General features: G+C 42.7%; 1 protein-coding gene across 7 annotated transcripts in view; it reads right to left on the reverse strand.

Annotated features, from left to right (window-relative positions):
* The window catches only part of LOC147748470 (dedicator of cytokinesis protein 7-like), a 476,862-nt gene that overhangs the window by 368,199 nt on the left and 96,254 nt on the right, over positions 1-12,409 (reverse strand). For all 7 annotated transcript variants that reach the window (XM_086962164.1, XM_086962156.1, XM_086962145.1 and 4 more), the window contains exons 8-9: positions 10,682-10,748; positions 6,467-6,616 (exon numbers count right to left, since the gene is read on the reverse strand). In XM_086962164.1, the coding sequence (XP_086818290.1) occupies positions 6,467-6,616; positions 10,682-10,748 (217 nt within the window). The remainder of the gene's footprint in view (positions 1-6,466; positions 6,617-10,681; positions 10,749-12,409) is intronic.

Consider the following 12,409-nt stretch of genomic DNA (forward strand, 5'->3'; position numbering starts at 1 on the left):
GGGTGTGAGGGTGAGGGGGTGTGAGGGTGAGGGTGAGTGGGTGAGGGTGAGTGGGTGTGTGAGTGCGTGAGGGTGAGTGAAGGGGTGTGAGGGTGAGAGAGGGTGAGGGTGTGAGGCTGAGTGAGGGTGAGAGGGTTGTGAGGGGGGTGAGGATGAGGGGGTGAGTGAGGGTGTGAGGGTGAGGGGGTGTGAGGGTGGGTGAGGGTGGGTGAGGGTGGGTGTGGCCAGTTAGATATGGTTGGTATATGTTAAACATAATGAGGATAAGAAATGGACCGTAGAACGTTAGATATATATGTTTACGGTATTTGCAAATAGAGGAAAGCGTCCCCACCCCTGCAAGAAATACTGGCAGGATAATGAGCAAGTAAGGGAAAATTAGATTTAGGAACAGCCGTACGAGATGTGCCTAGGTTCCCAGACGATCGGTCAGCCGATAGAGCCGAGATTGGGCTCCAGTCGCCTCTTTCAAAGACTTCCACTCAGCTTCCATATAAGGTAGCAAGGATAGACGATGTCGGTGATGCAACGTGCGCCCCCCCTTCGGTATGCATTTGGAGCGGGGGAACCAGGCTTGATCCACCATGTTTGGCTCGGCACCCAGTGGTTAGTAGCACATCACGTAATCACCCACGGGACTAACACTAAGGAAGGTGCCCCCGTTCTATAACACTGCTGTGCGCATAAAAAAAAAAATGCTTTCATACCCGCCGGCTGAGTCCACACCAGATATAGCTGTGCACTCCTACGCATTGGAGGTAAGACTACAATGCAAAAAAAAAAAATAAGAAAAGGAGTTGAAAGATTCATGCTAATCTCCTGAGTGTCGGGTATAACCACTTAATCTCCCGGTGAGGGGGATTTGATAGGCAGAAGGGAGCCTCAAAGACTTTTACCATGTCCTGAGTGCGACAGGATAGAGTTAAATGAAAAGAGCGTGGGAGAGGTGTGGTGCATGCCCAGAGTTGCTGAGTCCGGAGCGCAAAGCACGCGGTTCAATCCCCACATATGCTGATCTGATGTACTAAAGGTGCCGTCAAATTCAGTGATATCGAAAGGGAGGCACAGTAAAATAAAATAATTGCCTAGGAGCTCACAGGCCGGTCAGGGGTGACAAAGCCGGGACCGCGCAGAGGTTTCTGCATTACATCTACATAAGTCAGCTGGTCTGGTTAGGGCTGTACGTAAAGACATGAAAGGTGAGGGACTGCAAATGGACAGAATGAGGTAAACAAATAACAAGAGCGGCAGGGAAACAAAGTACGGCCGGCCACCGGCCAGCCATGAATAATTAGGGGAGGAGAAGCCGCAGAGCACACGCTGGGAGAAGCCCTTTGATGTGGTGGCGGCCGTGAAAAAATGCAAATAGGAGGGAGGGAGGCTGATGCGCGTGCTTGTTTGGTCACAGGATTCACGTGAACTCGAAGAAAACCGCACGAAAAAACCTGTGGTTTCACGAGTATTTTGAGCACTTGAATTCTCGCCATTTCCCATTCCTTCGGAATGGAAAAGGCGAGACCTAAAAAGCAGCCCAAAGCAGGCACTCGGACACCGGCCCCTCGGGGATAGCCCAAATGCCCGCGTTACCAATCCCACGCTGTCTGTGCCCCCGTTGCGTCCCGTAAATGCCGCAGCGTCACGTAAGGCTGTGTATTTTAAGGGAGGATTCACTCTTGCGTACACGTGACCAGGGGGCCACAGTTTGTAACAAGTGCTGCCAGACACCGAGTCACACGCTGCGTGCGAGTTTCGGGCAGCTGGGTTTTTTGTGGAGAGCTTCCGGTTAAACAAACAGTGCCGCTTTTGAGCAATTCCAAAGCATCGGATTCATCTGGCACACACAGCTGTTTGTTTTCCGTCTCCTCTCTCCCTTCTCCTGTCCCGTCCCCGTTTGTGTTTTTTAAGCGGACCGCGGCACCGTGTGGAAGTCAGGCATGTTTGAATGGATGGTCGAAGGAGCACTGACAACAATTTAGAGGAAGAACCTTATGTTGTAAAAGCATCAGCACTGAGAGGTCCAGCCCTTTGCTTTAAAAAAACAGAAGCAGCACCTGACGTTTTACCCATGCTTCTCTGGCAAAACATGTGAAAGAAAATATTTTTAGAACGTCAGTGGGAAGTTTGTGGTATTTAATTCACAGCGCTTCATGTTGGCTTCTAAGCACTCGACGGTGTGGAGATATCGAGAGTTATGGCACAGCCTTCATTCCGCTCGGACTATATCAACTCTATAACTCTGCCATGACCTTCGACTTGTTTATCATCGGGCTATGCGCTCAGAAGTGGCAGATAACATCAGAGCGCTCTACAAAGCACCCATAGTAAAGAGACATCAATATAAACTTGCCTCTGGTTTATTACACCTCTGTAGTAGTATCGTGCTGGAGGACGCTGGGTTCAAAACTGTTTAGTTTGATTGGATTGAACAGAGGAGAATGTGCTGCACACGTTGCGTCGTAATTGAAACCCACATCAAACTATATTTGAATCAGCACGTTTAAGAAAGCTGATTTTTATGTTAAACAGTCCTGAGAAGAATAGCAAGCACTCTTTTCTCACATCCTCCCACAGTAACATTAATTGATGCATTGTAGGGATTGCTTGTTATGGGGATTTTTTCCCACGTGAGAAGCACATTTCCTCATAGTCTCGTGCTGTTGCCGTTTTCCTCTACTCATCAGACTCGCAACGAGCTACATTTATTTGCTCCGTAAGGTGCAGTCTCACGGCCACCAGAAGATGTCGCTGTGGTCATGGCACGGAGGAGACGAGTGCAGGGAAATGAAACCCGCAAGATGTAAACCACAAGAGACCCTGTTGTTTGGGATGGTCACGAGCTGAGTGCAGGGAAATGAAAGAAACCCGCAAGATGTAAACCACAAGAGACCCTGTTGTTTGGGATGGTCACGAGCTGTGGTTGGACTTAAACATGCAGCAAGCAAGAGCATGTTGGAGAGCATATTGCTTATAATGCAAATACCGCTTTTAATAATGCAAACCGTTACTCGGTGAACCTCATGTAGGATTACCACCTTCTTAGAACAAAATGTGTTTACCTTTTGATGTCAAGTAACGCATAATAAGAACTGTTATGTAGAAAAAAATCGAAGAACAAGAGCGGCAGGGAAACTGAAAGTACGGCCGGCCACCGGCCAGCCATGAATAATTAGGGGAGGAGAAGCCGCAGAGCACACGCTGGGAGAAGCACTTTGATGTAGTGGCGGCCGTGAAAAAATGCAATTAGGAGGGAGGGAGGGAGGCTGATGCGCGTGCTTGTTTGGTCACGTGATTCACGTGAACTCGAAGAAAACCGCACAAAAAAACCCGTGGTTTCACGAGTATTTTGAGCACTTGAATTCTCGCCATTTCCCATTCCTTCGGAATGGAAAAGGCGAGCCCTAAACAGAAACAGATCAACACATACAGACAACAGCAGTAAGATATGACACAGAGACCTACAGTGGAGAATATTAACCCCATTTCACAGAAAGTTTGAGACCATACAGACAACAGCGAGATGCAGCACTAAGGTTTATAGTAAACACTGCTCCTTTCAAAATAGACAGCACTGAACAAAGACACAAGAGAAAGTTATGGTTTCGATAAAAAAGAGCTTTGTTAAGAAACACATGAAGAATGAAATCAAGGAAAGAAAATAAATAATTCTACAGAACACAACTGAAAAAACGTAAACACGAAGTACTATCCTGAAATTATAGCAGTCAAATTGGAAACTGAGTTATGGAAATAAGCTTGAATATTATCACATTACAATAGACACTGGTATATTGAACTATATTTTCCTAACAGCTGAAAAGTATTTTACACAATCTAAAATACTATTCCACAAGATTCGATGTATTTCACAACAAACCATGTAATTAATATGGGTGGCAGAAGTTTAACCTTTGCCTGTAAAGCTGGGAAAAGTTAGCCTTTGTAAGGCCGGCGAAGTGTCTCGACGTTACCCAAGACAAAGTTTTATATCGTCCAGCCTCCGATTTCCTGCAGTGAAATGCTCCCCCTGCACCGAAAGAAATTTGCGCAACTCCGTATGTAAGCATAAATTCACGAGCAAGTCACAACTGCTCACAGAAAATGCTTCATGAATCCGGCTGGGAATATCAGGAGTAATTCAGACCAAATTAAGATGCAACAGTCCACAAAAAAATGTATGCGATTCAAGTCCACCAGACTGTATGCTAATTCAGGCTTTAGTTTATTTTATTTTTGCAGTGGGTTTCTATTTTCCATGCTATTTTTATTATTAGCAATAATTCGGAATCAATTATTCAACCATGTCAGAGAGGCACAGCTTTAGTCACTATACCACAGAAAACTCGCGACTCAAGTCTTGGTGGTGACATCTCTTTTACGGCCACTCACATTGGCAACAAAAAAGGTAACAGATACTTGGATGAATCTCCACCAAAACACATTACTCATGGCATTGTCATTCCCCTGGTTTTTACCACACTGCATAACTGACAGAGACCAATCATAAGCAGATCAGTTTTTGACTTCACTCCAAACGAGACAATCCAGCCACAACTGCAAGATGAATCCAGGATTATTTATAATCTAGGTAATGGTAGTAAAACTTTCTACTCCCACATAATCAAGCCCTGTTCCAGAGGGTTCCATTCGCAAGAGAAGCATAGGCATTTAGAGTATAGCAGAGCGTGACCCCCACGGAAATCTATGTCAATTATGCTTCTCATCCCTCATTTAGAGGAGGAGAACCACCAAGTTTCCAACACTGTACACTGAAAAGGGTTTCATCGCAATTCCTTGACACAGCATCCCATTCGGTGAAGAGCCAGTTGGTCACAGTGATTGAAGTCTCATTCTATGTATCGCAATTTCTCCCAATCAGGCCCACTTGGAATGTCAAATTGAAATACGTTCTTATCATTCATTGTTATTTTGGCGAGTCTCAGTGTGCGCTATTACAAACCCTTCATATAAATAAATGAACAATACGCTTCAATAGTTACACAAGCGCGTATTACGGATACAATCAAATGTACCGACATACAAGTTTCGCAATCCGTGTTACAAAGTTCACACAGGTACATTAATCTATGTCACAGAATATATAATAGATGCCATGTGTATAATGTTCACAGTAAAAAAGTTACCAAGTAACAAGCTTTCAACGTTTCGACCCATAGTACGAGTTTATCTGGTGGTCTTCAGGAAAAAAGAACAGGAAGCAACCTAGGTTCTTCAGTTATGGCAATTTTTCATTTATTAAATATGTTTAAAAAGGGGTATTTCTTAAAAGGATTATATTTCGCCAATATGCTTGTAAGAAACATTGTCAAATTAGGAAATCTCAAGGCCAGTGCAGCAGCAGTCCCTGGAAGGAAAAGAACACAGGGAAAAACGCCCCTGTACTCCTGGACATTATTTTCCACGTTTGGGGTTTGTTTCTGAAATGGAAAAAAGAATGCAGAGTGGGCTGCAACAACATGACAGCCCACTCAGCATTTAGCTTTACCAAAAGTACATCTGTTGTCACGGCGGGGAGTGGGGGCCCTTTGGGCAATGAAATGTCTGCAAGTAAGCAGGAGTCTATAAATGTGGTGGGATGTCCTCTGCCAGAGGGTGGCGAGTAGGGACTCCACTGACCCAGCAGGCAGGCAGCTGACTAGAATCCAAGTGACCTGTAGTGAACACTACTTTTACAAGTATATTAACATATGAGAACAGACATTTAATTTAGTAGATTTTCAATCGCTCATGTGTATTAGACAATAAATATGCATAGAATATATGTACATTTTGTTTTATTTGATAGGCTTATGGTTTAAGATGACTTTAAAATGTGTATTAATATGCATTTTTTTTTACATTTTATTGTTTATATGTATTTTACTTTTAAATATATTCAAATATCCTGTTGGCCTACTAACTGGGCACTTCAGAGTGGGCCCGGTCTTAACTTTTGCTGGTTGACTTATACTGCTGCTGGTCAAGTGATTGGTTTACGTGAACCTTTCTTGTTATTGCATGCTAAAAACAATTATACCTTTTTTTTAAAAGTGAACCTATAGACTAAACCAAGTTTATGAAATACAACTGTTATTAAATAGAACAATTGACCTTCCTAAAAAGATTTGCGTGTATAACGCCTATGATTTATTTTTATTTTTGGACTAGTGAATTCCTCTCCTTCTGTGTCTCCTGAACCCTAAGTAGATATAGTATCTGAAGTCTTTAAGTTTACACAAGTGTATACAATTTTTAATATAAAGCTTGTTTATATATTTATTCTTGTTAAAAATCCAACTTACAGTTACTTGTATGTTAATTGTATTTCAATTAGATAACATTTAATTAAAAGAATATTAAAACATTATGACTTTCATAAAATAAAATAAAAACTTTGTAACCAATCTAAAGGGTATTGAACACCTGGGCAAAGAAGAAAAAAAATGCTTGCCAGGAAGTAAATAACTACCTTAACAACAAGAAAAATGTCTGGTGAGGGATAGGTAATGGAGAAGAGAGCAGATCGTGCCAGGGTGGAGATAGCTGCATGAGCGACGTGTGCCCGCAGCATTCCTTTCATTGCATCCGAGTTCACATCAAAGTAAAAGTTCTCTGAAATCTGTATTGGGAAGAGAACACAAATAAAAGAAAAGGTAAGAGGTTATTTTTGGCGCACCTGCACCCGCCGATGGAATAAAAAACTGTTCTGTTGCTCAGATCCTTGTGGTAAACTCCTCTGAAGGGAAGAGATTTTTCCTTATATATACACATTGCTCTAGGGTTATTGAGGTTTTGTAACATACTGAACTCAAACAGAAAATCTGTGAACAAACATATCATGTATTTTTATACATTTAATCTGGCATAGTACTGGGCAATAAAGACATTTATAAGCCATGTATAAGAGGAGGTTTTTTTCATCAAGTGCCAATGGCTGCCATCAGAGTACAACCTCAAACAATATGGGTTAGTGGAAGTCATCAGCTGGTTTGCACAAAAAATATGATGTTAAAGATTAAAGTCTGACGGTGTGAACAAACCCAAATTTGGAATAAAGTTTATTTCCACAAAGGAGTTGTATTGGAGTTGTATTGGAAACTGGGATGAATGGATAAAGGTATGAACAAAACAGAACACATTTACCAAGAGAGACCCCTCACTGTGGTAAAGCACCTGCTGGAGGGACGACTACTCTGTCCCCAGGGAAACAACTTACACAAAGAAGGCACGAAATGATGTGTATTTTCAGAGACCGTGGGAACTGACGAGTCTCTGCAGGAGCTTCTTCATATCCTGTTTATGTCTTAAATAGTGGATTAGTAGATTGAGGACGTATTTTAGCCGTATCTAGCACACATTACCATGCTTGGTAGATAAAGCGAGATCACCTTTGACTCCAAATCGTGCATTTAAATCACCTAGGATCAGAGGCTTGGAGGTGGTGGGTCGGTCAGCCTCCAGCTGCTCTGAAGTGCCAAGATATTATTTTACGCACTTTTTCTTACATTATGTGCTCAACAGAAGAAGCTTTAAAAACAGTACAGAGAGAGGGGATATGGCTCCTCCCATATGCTAATCGGCTGCTCTACAAGTTTTGATGGAGCAGATTTGTTCTTCCAACTAAAGAGAGTGCTTGTATTGCACAGCATTCTTGTGAGAAAGCTTATGCTCAAGACAATTTGCTGAAGTTGTTCAAAGTGGCCAGCTACAAATACATCCTGATTATCATGAAAATGTTAAGACAAAGGCACCACCCCTTACTCATTTATTGTGAAAAGCAGTTCTTAAAGACAATCGGCCTATGTGGTTAGATTGATTTTACACCGTGTGAAAGTCTGTTTACAGGTATTTCATTACATATTACTATACTGGATGAGAGTTTCACCATTGGTTACCCTCCCTGATAAACTCAGAGAGTAGAACATTCGCATCCTGACAATTGTTAACATGTTGTATTGTTTTGCTACTGTTTACATATTTGTACTTTTATGACTGTATTGTCGATGGTTTCCGTGAAGGAAAGCTCCACACAATAGGCTTGCGCTTGTTAAGGTTGCAGCCCAATGATGAACACTGCAGGACACATTAATTCATTGGGAAATGTTATTTTAGATGCTATTGGCCAAAGGGCAAAGGTAGTGGGCCTGAAGTATTTACTATGAAAATCATATGTTAAAGCAAATTGACCTTGAAGGGTGGATTGTTAGTATGCTGTAAAAATCCCACTCCAAGATAGCTGCCTGCAACAATGTTTAATTTGTTTTTAACATATTCCTTATTGCAAGCACTTGACCACCACATTTAGGCAGTAGCATTGTTTCTCATTTCTACTTTTCATCTCAGTGTATCTTTCACATGAGTAAAAGGTTGAGTGGCAGAGTGGACGTATGCTGATTTATTGAGTGCCTATTTATTGAGTGCCACTAGTGACTGAAGGGGCTCTTTCATTGGTAAACCAGAACTACCAGGACTGCAATGCTTTATACTACCAGCTTTATTGTACTGATTAAGCTTTTTGGATGCATATTCCATTCTGTATTTATTTCAGTAAATAAGTAGTATTTATTTTCCTTCTGAAATTACACAAATAGAGTATTTAGTTATACTGCAAGAGGGCAAGTTCCAAGGTTATGCTCAGTGACTGATACTACTAGACAAATCGAGACGGGGCAAACATTCTGCCTCAAGCACAGTCCCAAGGTTACAGACGCTGGCAGATTTAATTTGACTACTTGTTCAGGTAGAATGCAACAGTGCAAAGAAAAATACCTTTTCCAAGGGAGGAATTGAAATAAATTGAGAGCCACAAGCATTGAATTAGGCTGCATGATTCAGTGTAAGGTTAACCTCCTTTCCCTGTCTACATGCCTTAGGTCTGGAACAAACCCAAGGTGATGCCATGGGAAGTGTTGACATTGAGGGTGACCTGTGTCATTTTTTTTATTTGTGGTATTTGTAGAGCGCAACACTCATCCCAGGGGATATCAAGGCACTTATACCAGTACTGAGACTACTGCGAGCTGTACTAAGGTGAACATTAGAGTTTAGGGAAGAGGAGGGTCTTTAATTTCTTTCGAAACAGGAGGTGGTTAGTGGTAAGCCTTAAGTCAGGGGGGAGCTCATTCCATTTCTTTACAGCCAGATGGGAGAATGAGCGTCCACCAATCCTAGCTTTATATATGCACTTAGTTCTTGCCAGGGCGGACTGGAGAGAGATTAGGAATCAATAGGAACCTCTTCGGTCAGTCTTTCTTTCAGGGCCTACCTGACCACAAATGCTTGAAAGGACAGAGTAACGAGAGAAGATCTTTGACTGTGCTTTCCATACCGGAGCAGTTTATGAAAATGAGTAAGCCTGATTAATGAATGGGCAGCGACACTCTAATGCAGGATGTCACATCACATTCTCAATTGACATAGAGTGTTTGATATGCCAGGAAGTGAAGCATAAGGTGATTGCTATGAAGGCCGTTTCTGGGATACTGGGGAAATCATCAGCTACTAGGCATGGTGCATTGAGGGTCCTGTCACTTTACACTGTTTTCCCAGGTCCACCTATACTACTGCACTCCTATGTGGAAAACCAAGTTAGTCCCTTCAGATACTGGACTCCATAGTTAGTGAAGATAAGCACAGCCTTACTAGGCAGTCCAACCTGTGGGATCAATACTTTCTGGTGTTCTGACCATTCCAGAGGACGTCTGTTCTAAATAATTTGTACCCGCTTGCAAGCACATCCCGCCATGTTATGATATGCCATCCTGAGGTTAAATCACTATCAGGAATGTAGTATATACCCACTGGTGGCACATCAGGTACTCTGTGCCCTCTTGCAGATAAGTTACTACCAAGAGCACATTCGCAAACGTTTTTAATCCATATACTGAAATATAAAGGCTTTATGCAGGTTAGGCCTGCACTAATATATTTACAGATGCTGAATAACCCATGGGAAATGTTTTAATATTGCCAGCTTTTTAGTTCCGGCGGTTAGGGAAATGAAAAGTTTTTGGTGACATGGTTTCCATTTGGTTCTTATACAGAAATGATGGTAAATTATTTTATTTTGGAGCTCTGGCGCATAAGATTGTTTTAAAAGAAGTATGTGTACACTAAACCCTTTGTAATTATGGTAAATACTTTTTATTTTGATGTCTTTGGTATACAAGATCATGTTACTAAAGAAATATTTATATGTTTTAAATGGTTCTTTCAGATTTTATATAGTATACCTTTATCGTTTTAAATTAACAGAATAAAGTGATTTTGACTGACTACTACCAACAGCCTTGTCCCACCTTGTGGGTTGATCACTTCCAGGTACTTCGTGCTCTCACCATGTGCTCCCTCCTACTCCTTAAAATGCTGCCTTTTGACAGCGCCTGGATAAGAAATTCTACTATCAGGATAGTTTTGTTTAAAATCCTGTCAATCATTAATACAGCCACTGCCAGTGACCTACACTCAGAGGGTCAGAAGTATCTATATCAGAAAGTTGTGCAAGATCAGCAGGTAGCAGGCTCAAATCCCAGCAGGGATGACTCGGCTTCCCATCCTTCTGACATGCAAACATTGAGGAGAGCAAGAATAATACTTTTTACATCTGTAAAAAGCTGTAAGACTAGCAGCAAGCCTGTACACAAAGCATATTTTTGAAAATTACTACTGTCACAAAAGCGCGCACCTTTTTCTTTTCCTTGACATCGTAGAGAGCCAGTATGCCGAAGATGGGTTCAATTTCGATCTCAAACCTAGAGAGAGACAAAAGTCATTAAGATCAACAGTGAGACAGGGCACAATAGAACATGAACAGTAGGAAGGATTTGTAGGACAAAGGCACTCGATATAGAAACATATCACCTAAATAATAAACCAAGGACTTCCCCCCACAGAGATGAGCAGGGTAAGTCTGTGAGAAGCTGAACAAGTGAGAAGATACAAGAAGCCTGCTTGCAGAAAAACCTAAGGCAGAACGGTTTTATGTGATTCCATCTCCATAAATTACAGAGACATGCAATTTCAGTGAATCTTTTTTGTTGAAAACAATTTCAATCAAAATAATAACCATTGTTTTATATTTATTGAAATGGACACTGCAAGAAAAACTATTTGGTCGATAATATATATATATATATATCATGGTAGTTGCAGTCCTCCATCACCCGACTGCAGCTGTTTCCAATCAAGTGGAGCTGAAACACCTCCTACTATTGGGAGGGGCCGTAGCATTACAAAGGAAAATGGCGAAGTGGACCCTGATTTTGCAAACGGCATCTGAGGAAGGCAATATAAAGCCGAAATGCATCATGCCAAGCATTGGTCATTAAAAGAACTCCCAAAGGTTTCCCCATTGTGTCCTCTGGTTACTTGCTTGAGTGATCGCTTTTTGATACTTTTCACACGCGCCGCCTACACGCGTGTTAGAGGACCTGCTCTACAAGAGTCCAGTGGATTGTTGGCAAACGTGGCAAATTTCACCGAGGGATCGGATTTCGCAGGACCGCCTCGGAAGCAAACCAATCAAGAGGGCGCTGTTCAGCACGGACTGTGACTTCACAGTGAGACAGGAGGAAGCTATTTCTGTCTCACGTCCCGGATTGCTTTTTGTGCATGAGGCAGAGCGTTGGGGACCCAAGGGATTTCTGGACTGTCATATAGGGGTCCGAATGGTACTTCAAGCCTACCTTCCCTTGCCAGGCACACAGCGCTCATATGAGCGGACTTCGGACTCCAGGAGCGGTACTTACCGAAACAGGGAATCATGGTAGTTGCAGTCCTCCATCACCCGACTGCAGCTGTTTCCAATCAAGTGGAGCTGAAACACCTCCTACTATTGGGAGGGGCCGTAGCATTACAAAGGAAAATGGCGAAGTGGACCCTGATTTTGCAAACGGCATCTGAGGAAGGCAATATAAAGCCGAAATGCATCATGCCAAGCATTGGTCATTAAAAGAACTCCCAAAGGTTTCCCCATTGTGTCCTCTGGTTACTTGCTTGAGTGATCGCTTTTTGATACTTTTCACACGCGCCGCCTACACGCGTGTTAGAGGACCTGCTCTACAAGAGTCCAGTGGATTGTTGGCAAACGTGGCAAATTTCACCGAGGGATCGGATTTCGCAGGACCGCCTCGGAAGCAAACCAATCAAGAGGGCGCTGTTCAGCACGGACTGTGACTTCACAGTGAGACAGGAGGAAGCTATTTCTGTCTCACGTCCCGGATTGCTTTTTGTGCATGAGGCAGAGCGTTGGGGACCCAAGGGATTTCTGGACTGTCATATAGGGGTCCGAATGGTACTTCAAGCCTACCTTCCCTTGCCAGGCACACAGCGCTCATATGAGCGGACTTCGGACTCCAGGAGCGGTACTTACCGAAACAGGGAATCATGGTAGTTGCAGTCCTCCATCACCCGA

This window comes from Lissotriton vulgaris, chromosome 1_1 (genome assembly GCF_964263255.1).
Source record: "Lissotriton vulgaris chromosome 1_1, aLisVul1.2, whole genome shotgun sequence".
Lineage (NCBI taxonomy): Eukaryota > Metazoa > Chordata > Amphibia > Caudata > Salamandridae > Lissotriton > Lissotriton vulgaris.